This window comes from Chinchilla lanigera, unplaced genomic scaffold, assembly GCF_000276665.1.
Source record: "Chinchilla lanigera isolate Chin_1 unplaced genomic scaffold, ChiLan1.0 scaffold00152, whole genome shotgun sequence".
NCBI lineage: Eukaryota > Metazoa > Chordata > Mammalia > Rodentia > Chinchillidae > Chinchilla > Chinchilla lanigera.
In genome coordinates this window covers 1,147,652-1,174,227 of record NW_004955553.1, presented here as the reverse complement: position 1 = coordinate 1,174,227, position 26,576 = coordinate 1,147,652, and the positions used below count along the sequence as shown (strand labels likewise).

Genomic DNA, 26,576 nt, shown 5'->3' with positions numbered 1-26,576 from the left:
CCGGGTGGGTTTTAAAAGGTGCTGACTCCCACACAGGCTTCACCCAGCCCGCTGCCCTTTCCTGGGGACTGGGAAGAGAGAACAAAACTGCGTCTATCTAGTGCTGTTTGTGAAGCTGTTTAAAAGGACAGCAGGAAAGGCGCTCGGGCAGAACAGCAGGGTGGGGAGATGGGGTTTGTCTAAGCAGGCCCTGGAGCAGGCAGGGCCAGGCTGCTGCTAAATGTCCTAGCTGGGTGCTTCCTTGGACCTCAGGCCCGAGTCCCTCTCTGGTTCCATGTACCTGGGTCCCCAGAGCTGCTCTCTCCCTTTGCAAACTCCCTGGATGGCCATGTAAAATGCCATCTCCAGTCAATTGAAAGCAAATACCTGGCTCAAGAATTTTCCTGCCTGCGTCTCTCAGTCTTCCGACTTTTCGCTTTCTTATAACAGAAGAAAGCTAAAAAAAAAATAACCAGATCATCATCTTATATGTCTGACGGCACCATGTGCTGCACATACAAGTATTTCCATTTGTGGTGCTGGGAATGGAACCCAGGCCCTTGTGCATGCTAGACAAGTGCTCTACCACTGAGCTGCACCCCTGGCCTGCATCATGCTTTTATAACTGATTCCTCCAATGCTCCGATCACCTATAACATAGGTGCTATTATCGCTCGCCAGCCTATACATGGGGAGACTGAAGCAGGGGGCCACAAAGTACATGTCCAAGGTCCCAGAGGCTGTAAGTAATGAGCTAGGGTGTGAGCTCCGGAGTTTGCGCTGTCCATGCTGGTCTTCCCACTAAGGCAGCAGTCCTGTGACTTTTAGAGCCCTCTCTGGGAGAAGAGAGCCCAGTGTTTTCTCCTCATTCTGCCTACCCCTCACCACTCAGGTTCCAACATGGGTGTTGCTCTTGCTAGCAGGAGGTGGTGAGGTGCGCAGGAGGCATGGACCTCCCTTGGGCACAGTCTAAGAGGCTTTGAGCACTGATGGAGTGGAGGAGGGCAGTGTCTGCTCTCAGAACCACGCAGGGATGCTGGGTTAGGGGGTACTGCAAATGTAAAAAGGAAAATTCCCTTCCCTTTCTTTGGTGCAAAAATGAAGTGACCGCCCTCTGTCATGGCTTATATCTAGGTGTCTCTCCAGAGCCGGCTGCTCTCATAGGTGGGGCTTCTGGGAGTGACTGGATGATGGGTTTGTGGTACTGGTCTAGTCCACTGATTGGTTGAACATGGTTCCGGGTGTGGGTGATGGATTTACTGAAGAGGGAAGATTCACCCTGGTTATGAATGGTACCAGCCAATGGGCTTGTAGCCTGGATGGAATAAAAAGGGAAAGGGAGGAGGGCTGCTGCTTCCTGCCTGCCATGCCATGAACTCTTTCTCCTCTGCCCTGCCGCCTGGCCTTAGAGCCATCCCACTATGGACTGAAACCTCTACAAACTGTGAGCCCAAATAAACCTCTCATTCTCTAACTTCAGACTGCTGAGTACTGTCCCAACAATGAGAAAGTAACTAAGATGCCCTCTTTTTTAGAGTATTTTCTTTACAAACTTAGTGTAAATTCTTTTTTTTTTTTAAATGATACTTGAATCAAACTGAGTGATGCTCAACCACTGAGCTACACACCTCTTTTTATATTTTGAGACAGGGTCTTGCTAAGTTGCTCAGACTGGCCTCAACCTTTTAATCATCCTGTCTTGGTTTCCTGAGTATCTGTAATTACAGATATGTGCTACCACACTGGCTTTTCTGTCTTTCTGAGATGCACTGAACCTTTTTAAAAGGCCAAACAAGGCTCTTACTAGTCTTACAATATAGGAGTGGGCTGGTGTTCTCTCTCTAGTACTGGAGAGTGAATCCCGGGCCTTTGCACTGAGCTATATCCCCAGCACTTTTTATTTTTTGTTTACAAGGGCCGGGGATATAGCTCAGTGGCATAAGTGCCTGCATAGCAAGCACAAGGTCCTGAGTTTAATTCTTGGTACCAAAAAAAAAAAAAAAAAAAGGATTATTCTTTGTTTACAGACAGTGTCTCATTAAGTTTTGAAATTACCCAGGCTGGGCATGAACTTGTGATCCTCCTGCCTCAGCTTCCAAGAGTGCTGGGATTGGATTGCCTTCTTAAGGATGTTAGAAAGGTTAACACAGGGAAAGATACAGTGGTCTTCTCCTCAGTGGGAGCCTAACTTAGGCCCCTGCCTCTGCATTAGAACCCCTAACTGTCACGGGGACACAGAAATTTCATTTTTCCTCTAGATGAAGGCAATTAGCTGACAAAGATGGCCACCCCAATTACCAGGGGATTCAGGATGGCTGGTGTGACGAAGGGTGCTGTCACACTTGCTTGAGGACAGGTGCCATTCGTCCTGAGGACGGCAGTACAATGGGCCACATAAAAGGGTCACATCTCTTTCTGCCTTGGCAATCTCTTCAGCAGACTGACCGTGATGCAAAGGGTGGTCTGGTCCAACGCTTATTCAACAACAAAGCTGTCTCGTTCCCTCCTGCCTTTGTGGACAGCATTCTCTGGGCTGGCAGGGGGATTATCTTTGATTATCTCCTCAACCAGGGCCAGAGTGCTGGCGCTGCAGCGGAAGAAAGGCTGCTTACCGTGGGCGGAGGGGAGCCTCTCCCGATGAGCGGCACATTCTCATAGCGAGGGTTCCCACCGAAGAGCACGGCCTGGTTCCTGTGGGCCGAGAGGAGCGCTCAGGAGGGTCCAGGGACGTGGGGTGCAGTGTGTGCAGGTGTGTCCAGGAGGGTCCCACGGCTAAGCATATGGGGAGCGTGGACATGGGAGGAGCGTAGGTGGGAAAATAAAGGACGAAGTACACTAGCAGGGCCAGGAGACATGCAGCAGGGGAGCAACAAGGCACGGAGAGGCGCAGCTGGCGCAGGCCCGCACAGGGTTCGCGGCAGAACACCACACCAGACATCTGTGGTGGGCTCTCCCCCAGCACACGTGGGCGTGGACAGGCGATGAGTCGGGGGGCCGGGGCTGGGCTTCAATGCCTTCCCTCCCACATGTGGCTCTGTGGATCAAACCAGCACACCCAGCTCCTCTCTAGGGCTGGGAAAGGCTGTGCTGCCCCGGGTTGGACGTGGGGGGCCTGGCCATACATGTACTCGGAGACAGGGGCATTGGAGATGGTCTGGGTGGGGGGCTGCAGGCTGCTCTGGCTGCCCAAGCCACTGCTGTAGCTGCAGAAGCTGTGTAGCTGCCCCCTCGGGGGGTTGTGCGTTGCGATGCGCCGAGCTTGGGGGTTGAAGGGGTCGTCGTCATCGATGTCATCATAGTCTCTATCCCTGGAATGACACACATAACATTTGGCCAGGGAGGCTTGAGCCGCTGGGTCCTGTTCTTCTTCCTAGTCTGTCTTCCCAGGGTGCTCTTGATGGCCAGATGCGTCTTCTGGAGATTCTTCGAAAGTGTGATCCTTGATCACAAGGTTACTCTGTCCCACTCTAACTCCACACCCTCGTCTTTTTTTTTTTTTGTTTTTTTTCCGGTACCAGGAATCGAACTCAAGACCTTGCACTTGCCAGGCAGGCGCTGTGCCATTAAGCTAAATCCCCAGCCCCTCCACACCTTCCTCTTCCAGGCAGCCCACCAGCTGACTCTGCCCCGGGGCCTCCTGCCCCTCCCTCTTGCCCACTCAGGTGCTGATGCCTGGTCCCTGCCACTGTCCTTGGAGACTACTGGCTCCCTCCTCACTGGGACCCAACTTATCCTTCTTGCAATTCCCTGAGGCACCTTCCTAGCACCTAAAACTTCCCCTGCGATCCCATCTTACAAAGTCCTGCCAAGGGAGAGGAGCAGCAAGGAAGCCCAGGCGGAGGCGCAGGGCGGGCACCATCCTCGGTCCCTGTGCCCCTAAGCCCCTTTGTGGGGACTCTCGGGAACGCTTCTGTAGACACCCAGGCAGCCTTCGGGGGCCGATGCTGCCCTCCCACTCCCAGGCGATCAGAGCCGCCCCTTCCCCGAAGCCCACCTGCTGGTGAAGTGCTTCCAGGCCCGTGGCCCCGCACAGATCAGCGTGGAAAACGCCATGGCAGCCAGGAGGGAGAAGAGGCCGAGGAAGAGCAAGCCCTCGATGCCGTCATAGCAGACGCCAGTGAGGGCGTCCAGGTAGTCCTGGGGAGGAGCAGGGACACACCGTTGAGGAGTTTGGGGTACAGCCTGAGGTCTTTTGGGAAACCCCCTCCCCACTGGCCTAGACCTGGGATCTCCTGGCTGCTCCCCACCCCAAGCACCTTCTACAGCCACTAACTCTTCACTCAAGAGCACGACACAACACAGCCCCTGGCTTCACACCCACTGTGTGCCAGTACTGGAGGGCTGCCTCTGAGCCACACAGATGAGGCTGCAGGAGGCGGCAGCCAGGGCAGGGGGCATAAACTAAGGCCAGGATGGCAGGGAGGGGCGTGCTTGGGGGAGATGAGGCAAAGGGGATGAGCTTGGTCTGTTTTAAAAAGAGAAAAGAGGGCTGGGGATTTAGCTCACGGAAAAGCACCTGCCTGGCAAGCGCAAGGTCGTGAGTTCAGTTCCCGGTACTGGAGAAAAACCAAAAACAAAAAAAAAAAAAAAGAGAAAAGAGCTGGACATGGCATCATAAGCCTCTAGTCCCAGCTACTTGGGAAGCTGAAGGGGAAGATTGCTGGAGGCCAGGAGTTGATTTAGAGACCACAAAAAGCAGTGAGACTCCATTTAGAGAGAGAGAGAGAAAGAGAGAGAGAGGGAGAGAGAGAGGGAGAGAGAGAGGGAGAGGGAGAGAGAGAGGGAAATAGAGAGGCCAGCAGGAGAGGAATCTAGGTTTTCTATAAATGAGAGGAAGACAGCAAAGCAAAGTGTTTGGGGATAGAGCTAGGCATAGTGGCTCATGCCTGTAATCCCAGCACTCAGGAGGCTGAGGCAGGAGGATCATTGCAAGTTTGAGACCAGCCTGGGCTACAAAGTGAGTTCAAGGCCAGCCTGAATTGCATAGTGAGACCCTGTCTCAAAAAGACAAAAAGGAAAAAGTCTTTGGGGATAGAAGGGTGTGCCAGGCAGGCGCTTGTGCCGCTGAGCTCTATCCCCGGCCCTAGAAGGCTGTGACCTGATTTATTTTTTCTGTCGCAGATAGGGTCCCGCTATGTAGCACAGGCTGACTTTGAACTCTGTGGTAATTGTTCTGCCTCAGCTTCCTGAGCATTGGGATTCTGGCAGGTATTGCCATGCCCAGTGATGATTCATTTTTAAAAATAACCACTCTGGCTGCTGTGTGTGAAAGGCCTTGGGAGGAAGGGGCAAGAGGAAGTGGAGAGGCTCCTGTTTCCCAGGGGAAGAGGTTGGAGGCCAGGGCTGTCACCCAGGGGAGCAGGATAGTCATTGGGTGGAAGTCACAGGAGTGGGTGGAGCAGACACATGCGTGGATTCAGGATTCACTGGAGAGCACAGTTGCCAGGACTTGCTGAGGGACTGGGTGTGGGAGCGGGCGAGAGGGTACAGGGTGATTCACACTCTTACTTCTGAAATCAGAGTGTCAGGGTCAAAACCCGTGTCCCTACCTTGCCGGCTCTGAAAGCTTCAGTAAGGCACTTTATGGACATGTTCACACATATATGTTTACATGTATATCTATTTATCTATCCACATACACTCTTAGTTTCCTGACATAAGATTTCCCACGAAGCCAGGCGTGGTGGCGCACGCCTGTAATCCCAGCACTCAGGAGGCTGAGCAGGAGGACAGTTGCAAGTTCGAGACCAGCCTGGGCTACAAAGTGAGCTTGAGGCCAGCCTGAACTGCATAGCGAGACCCTGTCTCAAAAAGACAAAAAAGAAAAGAAAAAAAAAAGGTTCCCATGAAATAACTACTTCACACTGTCACTGGGGGCACGAGCGACACACTGGATATAAAGTGCAGTGAGGCCTGGGCACAGAGCTGCATCCTTAGGAAACGGCTCTCTGATCAGTATCATGACTACTGGCTCTAAATCCGTACCAGATGTGGAGGACGAGACACACACTGGCTCTCCGCTAGCGGGTGGGGGTGCTCACATACTCCCCGCAGTAATGTGTTACCACATTCCTGTGTCTGTCTGATATCCCACGCTCCGGGGGAGACAGATGACCCTGGCAATGGGATTGGGACACCGTCTGCAGCCCGCGGGGATGGATGGGAGGACCAGATGGCCACGAGTGTGGACAATGGGGACCTGCTTTCCTCTGACAAGTCAGGGTCCTCCCATGTTCAAGAGCTAACCTGATCCAGCCTCCTACTCCTGCCCCCGTTCCTTTCACTGGGCCTCCCTGTCTTCGCCACTGGAGGGAAGCAAGAAGCCAGCACTTCCTCCTCCCGCTTTCTACCACCCACAGGGAGCCCAGGCCACCCCTCTCCTCGGTCTCTCTCATAACTTCTCTTTCTGTGTGGCCTTCTGCGGTGTCCCATACCTTGTGCAGCCCTCGACAATCCAGCATGGCTGTCAGTTGGTGGAGGCTGGTCTCCGAGGAGTTCAGCAGGAACTGGATTTCGAGGAGATCTTTCTGCAGCAGGAAGGAGGGCAGAGGCAGAGCGTGAGCAGTCAGGGGAGGGCTCACAGATCAAACCACAGACCGGGTGTGCAAAGAGGCTTTCAGAGCCAAAGCAAGGGGCTGAGGCGCCAGGGGAGGGGTGCAGGCCAGCACCCAGCTCTCTGCAGGCGGGCCTGGGGCTAGGGGCAGAGGAGATGGGGAAAGGGTGCCAAGGCTCACCCAGGGCTCTCCTCTCCCAGCGCAGGCGCTGCAGGAGGCAGCTGCCTTACCTCTGCCGTGGGGAAGAGGGGCACAGCGACCTGCAGCAGCCCCGTGACCTGGATCTGCATGGAGGTCATCGAGCGCTGGAAGATGGTCAGCACCTGGGATGACAGAACACAGAACCCTGGGGCTTTGTTTCCCAGAAGCCTGCAAAGCTACCGAGGGGCTTGTGCCCCGGCAGCCCCCCTCACCCCCCACTGCTCACTGGTTACAAATGCACAAGAGGGTCTGGGTGGGCTGCACCTGCTGGGAGGGGCTGGATCAGGTTAGTTGTTCCCGAATGCCGGGCAGCCTGACCCGTATGGGGGAGGCAGTCCCAACTGTCCAGATCCCACTGCTCTGGTCAACCTATCCACTATGGCTATGAGTATGCTCCTGCCTGTCGGCAGGAAATACTCCCCCATCCCTCTGGCTTCCTGAGAGCTACACGGTCCTCCTGCTTCTCAGATGTGTTCCTCACACCAGTCACATGTGAGAAATGCAGACTCTTGAGCCCTGCTTCTACATCTTGCACAGCATCTGCATGGTAATGAGGTCCCCAGGGAGCTGTACATGTGTGTCTGTGTGAGGCACGGCTCGGGAACATGCTGACCGAGAGCAGAGGCCCCATCAGAGGAGCTGAACAAGGGCCACAGTGAAGCCGAGGCACTAGCTACCTTCCTGGCTGGTGGTGGGACCAGGGATGGGGTATGGCTGGGCGCTGTACCTGCTGGAAGGGACTGCTCATGCTCTGGCTGCAATACAGGTAGTAGCGGGTCACCTCTGCAAGGTAAAAAATGGGCATCAGGTGGCTCATGAGGGACCAGATCCTTTGCCACCCTCAGGGGTCAAGCCAGGTGTCCCTTCCCATCTCCCTGCCTACAAGGGCCTACCCTGAGCGTCCAGGGCAGCTCCAAGGGCAGAGGCCCGAGTGCATTACCTGTGCTGATCTGGCCCTGTGTATTGTTCAGGATGAAGATGTCAGGGGCCGTGCAGAAGTCACTGGTGCCCTGAGTCAGGGAGAGACGGGAGGAGTGGAGGAAGGTCAGACCTGGGTCCTGGCAGGAGCCAGGGGCCCACTGCCTTAGCTCTCAGCGCCTTCCACTCATTCCTGCTAGAAAAGGTCAGGAGCATCCTCCTGGGTTCGAATCCTGGCTCTGTCCTTTTCTAGCTGTTACCATGAAGCAATTATTTCTTCTTTCTGTTGCCTCAGTTGTGTCATCTGACGTGTGGAGACAATAACACCATTTGCCTCACAGATGAACATACACAAATGTTCTGGAAAGTGATTGGCAGGGATGTGTTGACTACTGCTCAGATTCCTGAATGCCTCTTCTGGGACAGGTGTCAGGGGGCCAGTGAATCTAGGTCCCGGGGCAGTTGCAGGGGCATGGGGGAATTTTCTGCCCCTTGGCCTTGTTTGCTCATCTCTACCATATTTTGCTTGCTGTTTTTAAACTCGGCATGCTCTGGTAGTCAAAATATTAAAATTCCTTGTAACTCATCTACTAGAGAGTGAGATTAGAGCTGAATCCATCTAGGAGCCTTTAGCGGGCAGGTCTTCATCTGCTGAGATGGGGTGGGGGGCAGGAGGAGCTGGCAGGTCTAGGCTCATAGCATGGCTTGGCTAGGTGTCCCCCAAGCCCCATGTGGCTCAGTGGGAGCAGAGACGGGCCTTGGGAGAGGTGGCAGCAAGGATATCATCCCCTGAGCCTACCCCTCTCACCCCGATCTGGCCTGGTGTGTAGGGGGGTATTGGGAAAAGGGACCCAGAAAGGTACTGGGGCTACCTTTCAGAGCAGCCTCAGGAAGCTCTGGTCCTACAGCCCATTCTGCTGAGCCACTATCCCCAATAGCTCATGCTCCCTGGGCAGGGGGCCTCTCCAGAGGCGCTTTCCTTCTTTAGGGGCCACTGCTTTGGGGGTTCACACCACAGCACCACTCATTCATTGAGTGGATAGACAGAAATAAGGCTTACTAGGTACCAGGCCTGGTTCTAGCATGGGTACAGGGTCGATGTCACGGCTAGAAAATGTATACAGGGGTACTGGGGAACAACGGGCCCCACTAGATACAGTGTTTCCCCAGAGCTCTGCGCGCGCGCGCGCACACACACACACACACACACACACACACACACACACACACAATCACTACCAGATACCCAGGACCCTGGGAGGATTACTTTATACACATATAGGCCACTAACACACAGAATGGAGCAGCCCAGCTTATTGTTACCACCCAGAGCTGCAAAGCCAGCACGCCTGGTGGGGTACCAGATAGCTTGAGGTGGAGCGGCTGGAGCGGGGATGAGGAAGCTTCTGGAAGAATAAAGAGCAAGACCACTCTCTTGGTCTGGGTCATCCTAAGAAGCCTGGGATCCGAGGAAACACAGAGGAGGTCCCTGTCCGAGGCTCCACTGAGGGTGCGGTCTCCTTCCCTCCTTCCCTCCTTCCCCTCTTAGGCCAGGCTGCATTTCACACCCCCAGTTACCCTGGGACAGGTGAGCGCCTCCCACAGGCTCACCGACTCACCTTTCCCTCCCCACAACCCTTCCAGGCAGGCGCTCTCACTCTCCTGTTTTAAACTGCAGGAAACTGAGGCCTGGAGAACTTTCCTAAGGTTCCACTGCCAGGACACGGGATAGGGAGGCGTGGTGCCGACTGGGAGGCGCAGCAGCGCAGGAGGTGTCAGGCTGCCCTGGGGACGACTCCTCTCGCTGAATCTACGCTGGGCCCTTCCTTCCTGGTGTTTCCTCTCCTCCGCCCACATGTCCTGAGCTCTCCTGTGGTTCACACTGCTGACCCCGCAGGTGCCAGGGCACCTGTGGTCAGATCACAGGCCTGGAGGCTCTGAGCTCCCTCAGCTCCCCAGTGCCCGGCTACCTTCCGCTCAGTGCCACCTGGAATGGATTCTCAGGGGCGAAGCTCTGCCTGCGATGCTCCTTCGGGAGCTATTTGGGGAGAGGCTGCAGAGAGCAGGGTGGCAGCAGAGGCCACACAGAAGCCGTACACAGTGATCTGTTGACAGTCAGCCTCCCCTCCCCCTTTGGCTCCTCCTCACCCCTCTTCCTATTAAAATGCACGGCATCCCTCGCCCTATCAAAGGCCCTTTCAGCCTGGCCTCACAACCTCCTCCCCACACAGGGCCTGACTAAAGGGAATTAGGGAAATGGCACTGCTCCCAGCTCGCCGGCATTCCAGGGCACTGCGAGCTGAAATCAATCGCCTGTGCTCTTCCCAAGGAGAAGCCTGGTGAGAGGAAAAGCCCCCGCTGGGAGAAAACCACTCCCGAGGGGCAGCTCATGGTGGCAAGCTGGAAGTTACTGTGTGTCCAGAAGGCAGACATTGCCCGGGAAACAGGACTGGGCCCCAGGAAAGCTGCAGGATGCTTGTCAGTGCTGGTACTTGTGCTGGGAGGAGAGGCCACTGGCCAGGCAGCTGTGCACATCACCCTAGCCTACGGGCTCCCTCCCTGCACTGTGGCTAGCCCTCCAGTCCCAGAGGCCACTAGGACTTTGAGCGTGGCCTGCATGCTTGTACCCTGTCCTCTGGCACTAGTCAGTGTGGGGCCACGGTACAGAGCAGGGGGAGGAGAGATGCCCACCTCCTCTCTTCTGAACAAAGGCTCCAGAACCAAGTGGTACCATTCATTCTGTGGGCACCATAGAGCCAAAGTGGCCAAGGCCAGAGCTGCGGGGCCGACCCAGGCACTGGCCCAAGCCTGAGTTTGGGTGGAGGGCTTCTGACAGTCAGAAACCACTTTGGGGACAAACTACTCCTGAGCCCTTCACCTGTAACTCATCACAAGCATGCTCTGTGCTCTCTTCTGAGACAGTAGGCGACTTAAAAGTGGTTTTGGCTGAAAACAACACTGACTGTTTACAAATGCCCAAAAGGTACCTAAAAGCAGAACAAAGCCTGACCTTTATTTTGTGAAACTGGATCAAAGTCTTCTCAGCTCCGTAGAGAAGTGTGTTAGTCATTTAGGGAGTCACTTAGTCTGTCTAAAAGCTGGCAGAACGAGGCTTATTAGTATGAAATTTACCTAGATTACTCATTATCCTTCAAGACTGAGGAAAGCAGGATGAGAGATTTACAGAGACATTCGGTTACTCCCAGGATCTCCACGGCCCCGAACTATGGTGACTTTGGATACCAGCAGAGCCTCACACGACTGAGACTGCTCCAAGCAGCGGCAGTCATCTCATGGGAACAGAATAGCATCTCAAGCTCCAAGGATTCTTCCAGAGGTACTACCAGATAATGAGATAATGATACATTGGACCCTAACCCACTGGCTGAGCCTTAGAAGCCGGCCTCCTGCTTTTGTGGGAGGGCCGGTCCAAACCTCTACACAAGTGCCCCCTGTAGCTACTACCCAAGCTGCAGGTCTCTCTTTATCCTCTCTTACCTTCTTCCAATTAAAGCTCTTGCTTGAAAATTCATACTGTCGCTTCAGTTTTAATTTCCATTATCACAAAAGCAAGGACGTGAGCTAGCCAGTGATGCTCCCTGCAGGACACCTCCATTTGTTACCCCTCAGTAGCTCCGGCAGAATGGATGCAGACCATGGCGCTGGTTTGTGGTTTTTGAATCAGGGAGAGGTTTCTTGAAATTCCCTGGTAAAATGCACCCCTTCTAGCACATGCTCACATCCTCCACATGTACATGCATACACGCGTGCGCACACACACACACACACATATCAGCACGTACTTTCACCGCAGTGAGTCACACTGTGTCACAGTGACCTGCCTACAAGTATTTCTTCCACAGGCTGTGACTGTCAACAGCAAACGTCAGCCTTCTGGTTGCTGCACCCCGAGGCACCTGGTCCTGTTGAGGGGCAAAAACCTCCCGATGAATGGACGGGCAGAGACTCCTACACAGCCGAGCTCCAGGGTCCGGTCTGTTAAAGACCAAACACTCCTACACAGGAAGCCCCTATTTTCAGTGACACTTTGAGGCCCCATGTGGAGACGTGTGTTTTAGAGTATGTGTAAGTGGGGAGGCCACAGAGGAGTGAGCTTTTGAAGCCTGCTGCAGACCCTACCCTGTTAGTTCATTGTGTCATCTGCCGGCCACACATGCCTCACATGCAGTGATGTTACAGCTTGGCTTCGCCCCTAAATACCCTATGACCTTGGCAAGCCCTGTCCTTTCTCAAGGTCTCTTTTACCATCTGGAGGATGAGGGGCTGGCCAAGGTGATCTGAACCCTTAGGTTCCAGGATTCTGGGATGCTAGAAGAGGGATGGTAGCCAGCAGCTGGCCCTTCCCAAGGGGTCAGGACAGGACAGGTCACCGGACAGCCCCCCACCCCAGGGCCCCTACTCACTACGGCTGCAGTGGTGTCGGCGGCCAGGGAGGCCCAGCTGAGGAGCAGCGTTATCACCCCACAGCACAGCATCCTAGAAGAAGGCAGATGCTATGGGACCCGCAAGTGGGTGGGCAAGGGGCCCCAGTGCTGGTGGTCACCTTGCCCGCTCCTAGTACCCTTCTCCCATCCGCTCCCCTACTCTGCCATCAGCCTGCTAATGGCTGGGAGAGGGCTACCAGACCCCACGCCTAAGGCGGAGGTCCTGGGCTCGAGACTCAGCTGTGAGCTCACGCAGCGAAGGAGGCACAGGCCTGATGGCTGGATGCGCTTGGCCTGGGCCCGTGTTCCCTTAGCTGGCCCAGAATTAGACCAGCTCGGGAGGGGCCCCATGGGGAACCCTAGCCCAGCTGTTGCACTGCTCCACCTCGGGGCCTCTCTCCTATTAGTTCTTTGTCCCTAGCCCACGGGAAGGGTGACTCACGAGGCAAGGAGGCACCTGGAGCGTTTGGCCAGTGCCAGGCAGGTGACGAGGCAGATGACCAGGTCCAGGATGAAGAGCAGGAGGTAGGAGAGCCACCTAGGTGGAAGAGAGGACAGTCAGCATCAGCAGGGCAGAGCTCTGAACCTGCCGCCCAGACTCACCAACCCTGCATTATGCAAGCAGCTCAGAGCCAGGCGGAGCCCAGGCCGCAGGCTGAGGGGCCCTTTAGGACCCAAGCTGGTCTTCACAATGCAGCACCGGCCTCAGCCCATTGGCCCTGCAACGGGAACCATCTGGGGATTGGCTGGGGGTGGGGCAGACAGAGGACTTTTCTCAGTGCCGGCAGGGCGAAGTCTTTTGATCATTATTTCTCTTCATGCAAGAGCCAAATAAATTCATCGGCCCCTCCCCTCCAGCAATGATTTCCCCTTCACCAGCACCACAAAGGGAGCAAGAAAGCTTTGGGAGTGAGGGTAGGGGCCGGTGGAGCTGGCAGAAAGTGACAAAGAGGCTCTTTGGGGAAGGGAGGAAGCTGGAGGTCCCTGAAAGCTAAATGACATTCTTTCTATCCTTGGGGGTCAGGGCTTAAAGCCAAAATCAAAAGGCCTAATAAAAATCCTCAGTCTTGAACACAGCAGGGGTCTCTGGGTTTCCTAGAAATAGAGTGAGGGCTGTCAGGCAAGCACAGAGCTGGAGGCCACCAACAAGCCAGGCTTCTTAGACGCAGAGCTCTAAGGAACCTGGGAATCCATTCTACAGATTGGAAAGTCAAGGCCCGAAGTACAGGGAGCCTGGTCTAGGAATCCCAGACACTTCACAGGAATGGCACACTTTCCCGCCTACAAAGGACACAGGGAATGTGTCTCAGAGATACCGGCTCCATGTCCCCAAACCAAAGATGTGCTGCTCTCTGTTCTCCTCCTCTTCCACCAGCAGGAACCCCACTGGGGGCTCCTAATCTGCCTTCTGCAGCTGGGGCTCCGTGTTCCCTCGCATGCACGCCTCATGCGTAAGCAGTTCCTAGAAACAGCTCCTGCTGCAGGCATGTTCTCCCAAAGGAGCAGTGAGGACTGGGGGAAGGATTTCTAACCAAGAGCTTGGCTCTCGCCTGTGGAGCCGTTCCCACCCCGGTTCCCACAGCTCCCCACATCCGGCCTCTGCAGAGCCCATCAGACCATGCCTCGTCCGAAAGCCTCTCGGCCTGCTAGCTCCTTGAAGCATCACAGGCCTGTGGAAAGGGGTCAGGAGCGCTGGCCCCACTGGACAGCCACAAATAAGAACCGCTGGAGAGCAACGCTGGGCAGGATCTCTGGAGGAGGCGGTGTTGCACCACTGAGCTCCAAGAACAAGCTTGTGATCTACAGCAGTTCAGGCAAGAGAAGGGGCCACAACAGATGCAGAAATGGGAAGCTACGGACACTATCAATTTTCAGAAGCTGCAGAGGTCCGCCTTGGGCTAGACCTTTTCTCCTATTCTGAATAAAGGGTGTGTATTTGGGGACCAGGGTTAGAGGAAGCACTTTTGATCACCCATTGGGATAGCTGCTTGTCTCTGTCAACAGCCTCCCCCAACTTTTTAATAAAGTCACCTTAACAATAATCCCCTTGTGACATACAATTCTTTTTTTTTTTTTGGTACCAGGAATTGAACTCAGGACCTTGCACTTGCCAGGCAGGTGCCTGTGCTGCCGAGCTATATCCCTGGCCTGACATACAATTCTGACTTATGAGGTATGACTGAAAAGTATGGTAAGTGTTTAAGACACATTACCATTAAATTCCCTCAAAATACTCCCTCCCCACTTCAAACACACTCAACTCATAGTTCTTGCTTTTCTTTTTTTTTTTAGACTGGGTCTCACTAAGAAGTGCAGACTGGCCTCGAACTTGTGGTGATCCTCCTGCCTCAGCCTCCTGAGTGTTGTGATTACAGGTGTCCCCCACCATGCCTGGCTCGTGGCACTTTTTGAAGCCAAGAGTTCAAGCCACAAGTTCTGGAAGTCCTTGGTTTGTGAGTATCTTTAGTTCTACTATTGTGGCTGCCTCAAAGTTCTGGATCAATTCAAAATGTTTACCTTTTGTGGTCATTTTGACTTTGGGGAAGAGCCAGGTCCAGTGAATAAAGCGGATGAAGACACACTGCCATGCTTTCACAGCTCGCCGTTTTGTTGTATGGCACTCAGCTGCTGTGATCACCATATTTTTTATCACACTTTCTAAAGACTCACGAAAGAGTACTTCCAGAACTGCTTCAGAAAGTGCCAGGGATGATGGGATAAGTGTGTTTGTAGCGACGGAGAGTACTTTGAGAGGGATTAAGGGCAATGTCTTTTCTTGTAATAAATATTTTTGAATGTAAACATTCATCATATCTTGATCACACTTTCTATTTCATCTCTGTCTTTATCAAACAAAATGTCCATGCGGGCCCTATGCTAGATACATTCAGAGAAGAGAAAGGTCACACGGACCCCTACTCTGGACACATAGCCCTGCCCCTGATAAGAGATTTCAAGAGCTCAAGGAATGAATAGCACACGGGTCGCAGGATTCATCAGATACCACTCTGGGGCCAGAAGAGGTCACAGACAGTCCTTAGAGTTGGCAGTTTCTTTGCAGTGACCTCTTGAGGTGCGGCCTGATGACAAAACGGAAACAAATACAGAAAAGCAGAGAATATTGTACAGTGCTGGGGGTAAAGGCTCTGACTTTCATCAGTGGCTTGAAGAGGAGCCGACACATTCAAAGAGCTGATGCTATTCTCTGACTCACAGATCTGGACCCTTGGGCCTCCTCTGTGCTGAGTGTCCAGCTCTGGAAGCACGATGACACACACTTCATGAGTGCCTGCTGTCATTTGGCTGGGAGTTGGCCTAAGGGCAGGTCTGCTGCCTCTGTTCCCGGTGCTCCTTGGAGCAACCTTCCCTAGACCCTGCTGCAGAGGGTCGGCAGCCAGGCTGGGCTCTTCCCTGGGCCCAGCGCCCTTACTGGAGATAGAGCTTAGGAGACGGGCAGGCAGGGGAGATGTAAGAGGACTCCCAAAGGCTAGAGGAATAAGTTTGCAGGTCCAAGGTGGTAAAGGTGGGGCGGCACCCCTCAGCCACTTGCTGCTCAGATGCCACACAGGGGAGGCTGGAGACATCGCTGGCCCTGATGCAGCCTCGCTGCCCCCTCACCTGTAGTACTCCACGTAGGAGGTCTGGTCAGACAGCTCAGTCAGCTGCACGGTGACCTCCCTCCACACGGGCAGCCTGGACAGCTGGGCAACGACGCTGCCAGCCATCTGCTGTATGAACTTCAGGACCTGGATGTAGTCACCCCGGGCAGCAAAGATCTCGCTGAGCCGGGCCAGGTGCTGCTCCAGGTCCACCTTCATCCTCTGGGTATTCTCGAACACCTAGGAGAGGCACAGGCAGAGACTCTAGGCCTTGGGCAGGAGAAAGCCAGGCAGGCGGGGTTCGGGTTTCTCACTTTGGAGGTCTCTGCAAGCTGTTTGGGCTTGGAAGGACTCACCAGGACAACCCAGCCCTGAAGAGAGCTCATGAGCGACCGCAAGATGGACCGAAGACAGGTCCTGCCAGCTACTGTTACACTTTGGACCTGGCACGTCTTCCAAAGACCCATGTGTGAAGGTCTGGTCCCCAGGCTGGCAAGGTCCAGTAGGGGAGGTGGTGGAAACTCTAAGAAGTGGAGCCCAGGGGAGGCCGTCAGGTCACTGGGGTGTGTCTGAGAGAGACTGGTGGATCCAGTCTCTCCCACTTTCTCTTGGTAGTTTCCTACTCAGGAGGTCAGCAGCTCTGCTCTGCTAGGCCATAGGCCCCAGAGGGATGGGGCCAACCAGCCCCAGGCTGCAATCTCCCAAACTGAACGAACACAAGCACCTTCTCTTTCTAAGTTCATTATGGATAGTATTTATTACAATGACAGAAAGTTAACGTACCCACCACCCAGGCCACATGTCCTTCAAACCAGGCAGCAGTCCCTGGTCTGCAGTCCCTGCCTGGCCTTAAAGGCCAGGGGTTCTTCAGATCTAAGGCCTTACTGTATAGGTTGAACATCTCTAATCTGAAAATGCAAAATCTGAAATTTCTTAAATCTCCAGCGGGAAAGTCTATGCAGTATCCTAAAACCTGAAACACCCTCAAATCCCAAAAATTCTGGTGCCAGGCATTTCAGATAAACGGATACGCAGTCGGTTTAAAGACCCAAACAAAACAGCCCATGTTTCTTCCCTGAAGACTTCACCTCTTTTTTTTGTTTGTTTTTTTTTTGTTTTTCTCCGGTACCGGGAACTGAACTCACGACCTTGCGCTTGCCAGGCAGGTGCTTTGCCGCTGAGCTAAATCCCCAGCCCCTTCCCTGAAGACTTCAAACTTGAAACACTTGAACGGGGAAACAAAATACTGAAAGTGAAGAACACCTATGTGGTGACCTTGACCTTTACTCTCACATCCCTGCAAAAGAAGCATTTGGTTGTGGAGCTAGCAAGGCTGAGTCCTGACTCCCAGGGAAGCTAGAACAAAAGGACTTTGCAAAACAAAGAGATCAGATCTTGCCTCTGTGGGAGTCAGGAGGAGGAAATCTGTGGGGACTCAGGTCCTCCCCTGGACATTTGTCCTACCAGGAGTGTGGCCAGGCTCTTGTCCCTTGACTGGATGTTAGGGGCTTGCAGCTGAGTGGAAGCATTTGTCTGTGCAAGGTAGAAATGGAAGGACAATGGCAGCGACTGTCCTGCATAGCTGCCAAACAGGGGGTGCGGGTGGGCCTTGTACGGCAAAGGTGTTTTCAAACAGCCAGGCCCAGGGGCCCGGCCGGCCCACCAGCCCCAGGCTACTAGGATGCCGTCCAGCAGCCCAAGCTCACCGCTGCTGAGCTTGCGTGTTGGCAGCTGGGGGAAGAAGGACTTTGTTGTTCTGAAATTGTCACGCTAAACCCAGGAGCACAGCCGGCTGGAAGGGGGACAGTGTGTGCTAATCCTCGCCCGGCAGCCTGCAGCTCTGAGGCTTGGAAGATAAAAACGACACAGAGGAGGGCATAGCAAGAGGGCCAGCTGCACAGAACTCCCCGTGGCCAACTCTGGCTCGCTGCACGAAGGGGACTTAGCATCAACCTTGTTGTGGCTTTTCACATCTGCCCTATACTGTGACTTCCTGGTTCCAGAGGCAGAATGGCTCCTTTTGTTCTATTTTGTTTTATTTTATCAGTGTCAGCGGCTTGTTGTTTTCTGCCTTGTGCCTGCTTCTTAGAGCTGGTACAGGGCTAAGAGACACCAACAGAGAAAGACGCTCGGGGCGTTCTTGATTGGGCAGCTTGCAGCTTGACACACAGTAGAAAAACTCCAAACTATGTCAAAGTTCATTCAGTAACGAAGCATCGCCCTAATAAGCCTTGCTGTTCAGTTTAATAAGACAAATGCACAAGGGTTTTATACCCTTGGAACAAATGGCACAATTATTAAACGGTGACATTAGGAGCAAGTCCAGTACTATGTTTACATTCTTTATTACATCAACAATATAGAACAAAGGGCCGATAAAAAATTATCTGCAAACTTTTGCCCTAATACCATTTTCTCCTCCTTCTAGGACTATAAACTTTTTTTCTGTGCTGCCGGGGATGGAACCCAGGGCCTTTTGCTTGCTAGGCAAACTCTATCAGCGAGTTATATCCCCAGCTCTAACTATGCTTTCTTAAAACCCCTGCATTGAAAATAAAACAGGCACAGCGCAACAAACATCCGTCAAGCCTGTCTTTTCTCTTGGTATCTTCCCACAGGAAACAAAATAAAAAATTTTAAAAGTTAAAATCATGACACTGACCTACATACAACTTTGCTTTTGCCCACACTCCCCTCAGGGCCTCAAAGGTTCAGGGCTCATTGCCCCGCCAGGAAGACAGAGTGCCAAGCCCCAGAGACCGAGCCTGGCACTCCATGGGGAAGATAAGCTCTAAGAATCACAGGGACTGTACAGCCCTGTCCCAGCCCTCTGAACTGTTGATTAAAAGACGCAGCAGTGCTCCTCAAGGTGGAGTCCCTGGGCCACCAGCACTACCAGGGAGTCACTGCAGAGGCCAACTTTCAGATTTACAGAATGGGAAACTCAGGGCGTAGGGCCTGAGCCCCACTTTACAAGCCCCCCAGGTGATTCTCCTGAGAACCTCTGGGAAGGAGGCAGCACGTGGGCTTTGGAGGTTGCCTAGGAGCTGGGTAGGGAGCAGGTTGTGTGCATGTGCATGCGCGTGTCTCAGATCCGATAGAAGGCAGGAAAGAGCACAGGGCCGAGAACCTTGGAGAGACAATAAAAACCTCCCCATGCCTCAGTTTCTCCAACTAGGGGTTGCCCACAAGCTTGCTGCAGGCTCAAATGCAAGTCAGCAGAGCTTACGGGGCTGCAGAGCCTAATGGCCTGTCTTAAGAGCTTACTAACCCCTGCGGAGAGGGCAGCTGCTTGGTGTCCTGGGCAAGGAGCTGGGATCCAGTCCCCTCTACTGGGTGGCTGGATGCTGGACACTGGATCCACAGAAGGAACCCAGCCAGTGATATAAATGACACCCCCCACCATCGGAGCCTGCAGCTGATCCAGACCCGTCAGGCTGCCCCAGCCCTGTGCTGCCATCGTATACTGCTGGGTCTGATTCAGCTGGGACTGCAGAGGAGGGCCAGCCAGCTGTGCTGGGGGCCGCTTGTTTGCTTGATCTGGCTCCAGCAAGCCCAGCCCCAAGTGTTGCAGCCGTCTGACCTGCCACAAATTCCCTGCAGACCATGCTACCACAGCCTCCCCTACCCCAACCTCCACTGCACTGTGATTATAGTAATTATTATAATGAGCTCATTACCTTAGTCACCCCAGCTGGAGTGTACTTTGTAGTTTACCTGGCACTTTCACTAATATTAACTCACCTAACACCGTTTATCTGGTATTTGGACCTCACTCCTTGTGGCTGGGCATCATCTAAGGTCTGCTGCCTCCCCTGGGTCCCAAATCACCCTCCCCACCCTTGGAGAGGCCTTCTGCCTTGCGGCTGGGGGTGGAAGCTGCTCCACAGAAGCAGCTCCCAGCTGGCTGGATGACCCTGGAGCCCGGGGACGACTCTCACTGCTCAGTAGCAGTGGGGACCGCGTGGGGCTGACCTCCGGGGACACAGAACCTGGGGAGCGGTCCTTTGGGGACATGGGGGATTAGAGTGTCCAAACCTGGCCCTGGGACACCCTGGGGTTTGTTCCCAGCTGTACTCTCCTCCCCTGAGATAAGGATAAGCACTCAAGGTTTCTCATCAGAGTGGTACAGCCAGTGAAGGTCACGGCCTGGGGCTTGCTTAGGCGGGAGATTCTTCCCTCCAGCTCGGTTCCTCTCCAGAGACTGGTGCTGATGGTAGACGGGAAGAGGGGAAAGCAGCAGTGCCACGAAAGAGAGAGGCTGGAGGGCTGTGACCACGGACCCCTCCCACCAGGGCCACAGACATAGGAGGGGAGTCAGAGGCTGAATTCCAGGGGCCAGGGCGTGCCCATGACTCCCGGCAGGGGATCAGGTTGTGTTCCCAGGCTCCTCCCCTACAGCAGCTCACCCTCCCAGCACAGTCCAGACACCTGGGGCTTCCATTCAAAACGAGTCCCAGTGGACCCAATGGAAAGATTATAAATTCTTCGGGAGACTGAGGCCCTTAGCCCCTGAGAGGCTGCCTCCCCCACTGTCACGGGCATGATGAGCGCAAGCTGTCTCTTTAAGACGCGCCCCCCTGGGGAGCAGAGTGAGGGATCAGCGCCTCAGAGGAGCTTAAGGGAGCCGGTGGGAAGGGCAAAGGAGTGCTCTTTCCTGCTGGGGCAGGGAGCAAGTTCTGTAGTTGGGGCTGGGTTTTGTGGCAGAAAAGGTCAGGGATAGGGCAACGCCCATGGACCAGTATCCAAAGCTCCCTCTGCCTTTCCCACCAGAGCCCAGTGCTTAGGGAGCGCCCAGGGCTGTCACAGAAAATGACAGAAAAGGCCTGGCTCTTATTGCAAAAGTGACAGGCACCCGGGGCCACGGGTAAAATTAGAGGAAACCCCAATTCCTGTCCTAAGTGTCCCTCACCTGTGCCTGGGGCTCAACAGCGTGGCTCTCTCCTCCTAAAAGCCCCACTCCAACAGTCTTGCACCATGACCCCCGACCAGAGTCACGACTAACCGACAGCCCGGAAGCCAGGGCCCAGGGGGCATGTGCTGGGTTTTAACTGACTCTCCCCATTCCATAGGGCTTGTTCCTCTTTTCTAAAGAGAAATTTTCTCCCTGACCCTAGGACTTCCTGTGCAGCAGTTAAAGTGAACTTAAAGATGTAGCAGTCCAGGCACAGTGGTGCACACCTGTAATCCCAGCTACGTAGGAAGCTGAGGCAGGAGGATTCCAAGTTTGAGGCCAGCTTGGGAGAAATTTAGCAAGACCCGATCTCAATGAAAGAGCAAAAAGGGCTAGGGGTGTAGCTCAGTGTTAGTGCACTTGCCTAGCATGCATGGAGCAGGCTGAGTTTCTCCGTTTGAGGAGACTTCAGCAAATGGGAGAGTGTTCTGCTCTCTTTCCTGTGAGATTTGATCCCACAGCTGCCCCCAAACCCCTCCTGGCCTGGGAAGTAGGAACTGCCCTATGCAGGGACCCCTGCAACCCAGAAGGGAGACCAGGACGGCAGCATCGATCACACAGGCCTGCAGTCAGTGTGCAGCTGGGCTCCCGGGACCAGGGGCACCCTTGTCTGGCCACACTGACCTCATGGGCTATGTCCATGCCCAGCCAGCTGTCACGAGCCTTACCAGTTCATCCACCCCGGAGAAGGTGTGGTTCGCGTCGTCCAGGGAGTAGACCAGCTGGTACATACCATCATTGGCCTCGCTGTTTCCATAGAAGCCAACACCCACCGCAGCACTGAAAGCAACAACCCAAACCAACGTTAGCAGTGACATCTTCAGCTGTGTTTAGAACAGTTCCTAGCTCACAGCAAAACTGAGCACTAAGTGCAGAGTTCCCTATACCTCTCCTCTCTGTGTACGGAACCTCCTGCACCAGAAGGACCCGGATGGACATACTGTTACCACCCAGACTGCACGGTTTGCTGTAGGTTCATTCCTGGTGTTGTATCTTCTATGGGCTCAGACCAATAGTACGGTGTGTAGTCACCATTATGCAATCATACAGAGTGCTTTCACTGCCCTAAGAAACCCCTGTACTTTGCATATTCATCCCTCCTCCAATCCCTGATCTTTTTACTGTCTCCATAGTTTGGCTTTTTCCCGAATGTGGTGCAGTTGGAATCCTGCAGTGTGTGGCCTCTTCAAATTGGCTTCTTTCACTCAGTAACAGGCACTGAAGTGGGTGTGGTGGTGCATACCTACAATCCCCAAATTCGGGAGGCCTGAGGCTGGGGGATCAGGAGTTAAAGGCCAGTCTGAGCTACACAGTAAATTCAAAGCTGACCTAAATTATAGAATGAGACCCTGTGTCAAAAAACACAAAAATATGAACTGAAGCATATTTCATGTCTTTCCTGACTCAACAGCCTATTTTTGTTTTTAGGGCTGAATAATATTCCACCACGCAGCTTTTGACAGCTGTGAATAAAGCTGCTATAAACACCCTTGGAGTGCAGGCTTTTGACTTTGGCTGAGGAACTCTCTTCTGAGGGTTGAGGAGGAGATGAGTCTAGAGATAGAGGTTAAGGGTCACCCAAAGTCACACAGTAGAAGCCAGCTTGTTCCTGCCAGGCTGGCTGTCATTTCCTGTAGTTGAAAAGGCAGTGGGTGCAGGGACAGTCCTGGGGCTTCTGCTAGAGGGCAGGTTCTGGAGGCTGCCCATACTGTCACAGCTCCCCGAGGAACTCCTCACCAGTAGGCTTGGGACCCCGGAAGCTGGGTGAGACCACACACAGTGGGGAGGTCTCCCTTGTCATTCTCCAGGCTGTCCTACCTCCCCGTGCAGCACTGAGGCAGCTGGTCCTCTATGACAAAGCTCCAGCACACGGAAGGGGCCTCCTTACACTGAGCTGAAACCTGTAACCCACGCACCCCCAGGTCCTGGCTTGTCCTCTGGATAAACCTCTAATTCAGTGCCACCCTGCACCGTACATCTCAGTGCAGTCCCCTTATAACCCTCTCACCTGCTCTCTGGGTCAGACACTTGTCCTTCCTGAGGCTGGGGTCTGTGGGCCTATGACACCACTGTCCTCCGGAGGCAGCTGTCTACTTGGTCAATTATTCTATAGTTCTTTTAAAATTTATTTAATTTCCTATTTTTTGGAGGCACTGAGTATTGCACACAGGGCTTCTGCACTGAGCTACATCCTCAGCCCTTTAAACAAGGTCTCATAAAGTCACCGAGGTGCCCAGCCTAGGCTCAAACTTTCGATCCTCATCTCAACCTCCCAGAGGGTGGGATTACAGACATGTAGCGCTACACCCAGCTCAATGTCACCCCAAACTCCAGCTCAGAGCAAACAGTCAAATCCAGACTTTCCACCAGGACCTGAGGTCAAAAGAATAAGGAGTCGGGCATGGTGGTGCACAATTGTAATTCCAGCACTCGGGAGGCTGAGGCAGGAGGATCCTTGAGAGTTCGAGGCTACAAAGTGAGCTCAAGGTCAGCCTGAATTGTATAGTGAGACCCTGTCTCAAAAAGACCAAATAAAAAGTAGGATATGGGGGACTTGCTCTAGGATGTTCCCTACCCACTACTGCCCTGACCTGTGTCCCCACGCCAGCCCTCACCAACCTTGTAATCTACATACAGCCTCTGACTTTCTTCACAGGAATGCAGACAAGCCCTACCTCTCCTCCTTCTTATAATTCTATATTGATTTTTGTTAGTTTTAACCCAACACAGAACTTGAAACCTATCTGTGAAATTTCGTATTGTTGGTGCTAGTCCAACATTCCAGCCTGAACAAATCACTTCAGATCTTGACTCTATCATCGATCATATTCTATCTGATCCACACTACTTAGGATCCCAGAAGAATGATGAAGCAGCCTCCAGGGTCTTCATCCAAAAGAAAGGGAAAGATAAATGTACTCAGGATTATACTTAGCTCTTTTTTCTTTAAACAGGGCAGGACCCAAGAAGGAATGTCCTGGAAGACTTGTAGCAATCTTGCAGGATACCCTGGGTCCCTAATGCAGTGTTTTTCAGGATGTAGTCCCTGAGTTACAAGACCAGATCACCTGGGATATCTGATAGAGTATAGATAGACAAGCAGTGCGCACCCTGCTTTGTGAGGTCTGGAAACTGCATATTTAAAAACAAGCTTCCTGGTCTGTCTCTGTCTCTGTCTCTCTCTCCAGCCTGTGATCCACTGTATCAATCAGTATTCTCTGCAATCAGCCAGTTGTACACCAATTTAGCTGTGCCACTGTGCTGCCCGTCTCTCTCCACGGTGTCGAGGAAGTTTGTGTAGTGCTCCAGCTGCAATGTTCACACATTAGATGCATGGTATTTCCTGGCATTTCCATCAGCCTCCAGCTGGTAACTTTTATTTAAAAGAAAGCAAGGCAAAATGATTTCTCGTTTGCAGTGCTGGAGTTCAAACCTAGGGGCTCGCACATGCTAAACAAGCACTCTACCCGGCCCTCAAAGGATTTCTGTGGGGAAAATAAACCTTTTGTCTTTACTTTCCTCCTCTAGCTAACTAAATCAAGATAAGGTGTTTTCTGAGGATTTCACATTGAGCCAACCTTCTAATGTCCTTCTTTTCCGTCCTCGTAACTTCCTTGCTTTTGAGAATGCAGCCATTCTAATTTGTTGCCCGTTGGCTGATTCGTGGGTTTATCACAGACAGTCTAGAAGGGGCTGAAATGTGCACTTGGCCTTCCAGGGCCAGAACCAGCCTTGGAGGGTCATTCTATCCCCCTAGGTGTCACCAGTCCTGTCTGCGCCAAGTGAAAGACCCACACTTGTGAGGTGATTTCGTGGCTCTGTTCCCACCTCCAGGCCAATATCATGCTCTTCCCCAAAGAAGAGACCACTGCCCCACAGAAGAAGGGGCACACGCACCTCCCCTCTCAGGCCTACCTATGCAGAAGCCCCATGCTCACCTTATCTCTACAGATTTGATCTCCCTCTTCTCCCGCATCCTCAGTAGCGGAGTTCAACACGCTTCTCCCATCCCAGCTCCCCCAACCTTATCTCCCATCCCTTCTACTCCTGCTTCCTTGACACCTGCCTCTCTTTGGTTGCCTCTCCCAAAACTCATGCCAGCTAAGGTGACCAAGGACCTGTGTGCCTCTGAACGGAGGGCATTTTCAACCCCAGCCCCCTTGTCCTCCCCTCCTGAAACACGCTGCCCCGTGCCTCACTCTCCCGTCTCCTCTGCTGGCTCCACACTTGGTCCTGGCCCTTCTGGTCCCTCACTTCGGTCCTGGCCCTTCTGGTCCCTCACTTCGCTCTTCCTGTAGCAGCCCCAACCCGTGTGCATGGCGGCCACACTGTCTGCCCCACGCCCTCCGATTTACCACTCAAACATGGCGTCTCCAAGGTGTCCTCAAGGTCTCCACTTGGATGTTTCAAAGGCACCTTCACCTCGGTCTGTGTAACCCCAAACCCTCTCTTCCGGGTCCCTCTCAGGGTGGCCAGCCAAGCCTATCAGCCAGAACCGGGGGACACTCCCCTGGCAGCTTCTTGTCCCTTATTTCCTCACTCAGCTTATCATCCATGTCCCTGTCCTCTTATCCTCTACCTGGGCCTAGTGTGGCCTGTCGCCCTCCACCTGGCAACCAACAGTCTGCACGTCACACTTGCCCCTTCTAAGCCACCCGCTGCCCTGAGGTCACTCTGACAATCACATCAGTGGACTGCTCCCAGGTCTGTTTGCCCTCCAGTCTGTCCCTCCTGGTCCCCTGCTCTGTCCTCTATCATAGGGTGCTGACCCCTTGCACTGAGTTCCTCAAAATCCTAATGGGTTTGGCTGATGGAGGCCCTAGCAGGAGCCTGTGGTGAATGTGAGCCTGGCATGTGTCCCTCCTTACAGAAGCTACTGAGCTTGCTGCGTGGCTTCAGCCCAATATGGTTCCAACTTCTCTAGTGATGTGGTGTTATGGTTTCAATCAAGAGTGTCCCCCAAATGCACACCTCTAATCCCTTATTTTGGGGGGGGGATGAGGCAGGCGGATCACAAGTTCAAGCTCAGCTTTGGCAATTTAGCAAAACCTTGTCTCAAAATAAAAAGTTAAAAAAGGGCTAGGGATGTAAGTCTGTGCAAAGGCCCCGGGTTCAATCTCGTACACCATCAATTCCCCCACAAGGTTCACACATGCAGAGCTGGAGCTCTTTGAGGGGTGCCAACCTCATCAGTGAGTTCTTCCACTGAGGAGCTCAGAGCTGAACATGGTGTGGGCAGCTAGGGACTGGTGGGAAGAAGTAGGTCACTGGGAATGTAATCTGGCACGTCTATACTGTCCCCAGTCCCTTCATCTCTCGGTGGTCTTTCCATGCTGTTTCCCAGATAGCATGAACTGGGCAGCGTTCCTCCACCAGGCCCTTCCACTGTGCTGTTGCTGCCTTGGAGCTGGCTGACCATGAACTGAATCGCTTGAAACCGTAAGCCAAATAAACCTTTCTGCCTTTAGGCTATGACGGTAAGTATTCTGTCCTAGCAAGGCAAACTGACTAATGTGCACAGCTTCTCCTTTCTGCCCCTCTGGCCTGTGGTCCATAGTGGCCCCTGCTATTGCTGACCCGAGTCTCCCTGTGCCTCTTTGGTCCGAGCTCTTCCACTGCCCCACTGATGACCCCTTCACGTTCAAGTCCCACTGCTCTAAAGACTCCACCGCTCCGGCTTCTGATTAAGCCTGACTGATCTTCTGCTTACCCTATCTCCTTGCCATCCCCATTGCTCTCCCAGACCCACATCCCTAACATAGCCTAGAAGCTCCTGGACAACTTGGGTCCCATCTGCTCCTGTGCGTCTTCTCACATTAGCACACTACGATGTCTGCCTTGCATGGCTGCTTCTTGACTGTCATCCATTAGTCGTCTCACCTGCTTTCTGCTCTAGCCACACTGGCTTCTTTCAGCTCCATACTCC

At 53.5% G+C, this 26,576-nt stretch overlaps 1 protein-coding gene across 1 annotated transcript in view; it reads right to left on the bottom strand.

Annotated features, from left to right (window-relative positions):
• Ttyh2 (tweety family member 2) overlaps nt 1-26,576 on the bottom strand; it is a 41,434-nt gene that overhangs the window by 4,968 nt on the left and 9,890 nt on the right. The window contains exons 3-13 of the mRNA XM_005412225.2: nt 21,319-21,430; nt 15,716-15,936; nt 12,540-12,635; nt 12,077-12,149; nt 7,675-7,744; nt 7,462-7,517; nt 6,764-6,856; nt 6,414-6,506; nt 3,974-4,116; nt 3,102-3,287; nt 2,592-2,670 (exon numbers count right to left, since the gene is read on the bottom strand). Coding sequence (XP_005412282.1) covers nt 2,592-2,670; nt 3,102-3,287; nt 3,974-4,116; nt 6,414-6,506; nt 6,764-6,856; nt 7,462-7,517; nt 7,675-7,744; nt 12,077-12,149; nt 12,540-12,635; nt 15,716-15,936; nt 21,319-21,430 — 1,222 coding nt within the window. The remainder of the gene's footprint in view (nt 1-2,591; nt 2,671-3,101; nt 3,288-3,973; nt 4,117-6,413; nt 6,507-6,763; nt 6,857-7,461; nt 7,518-7,674; nt 7,745-12,076; nt 12,150-12,539; nt 12,636-15,715; nt 15,937-21,318; nt 21,431-26,576) is intronic.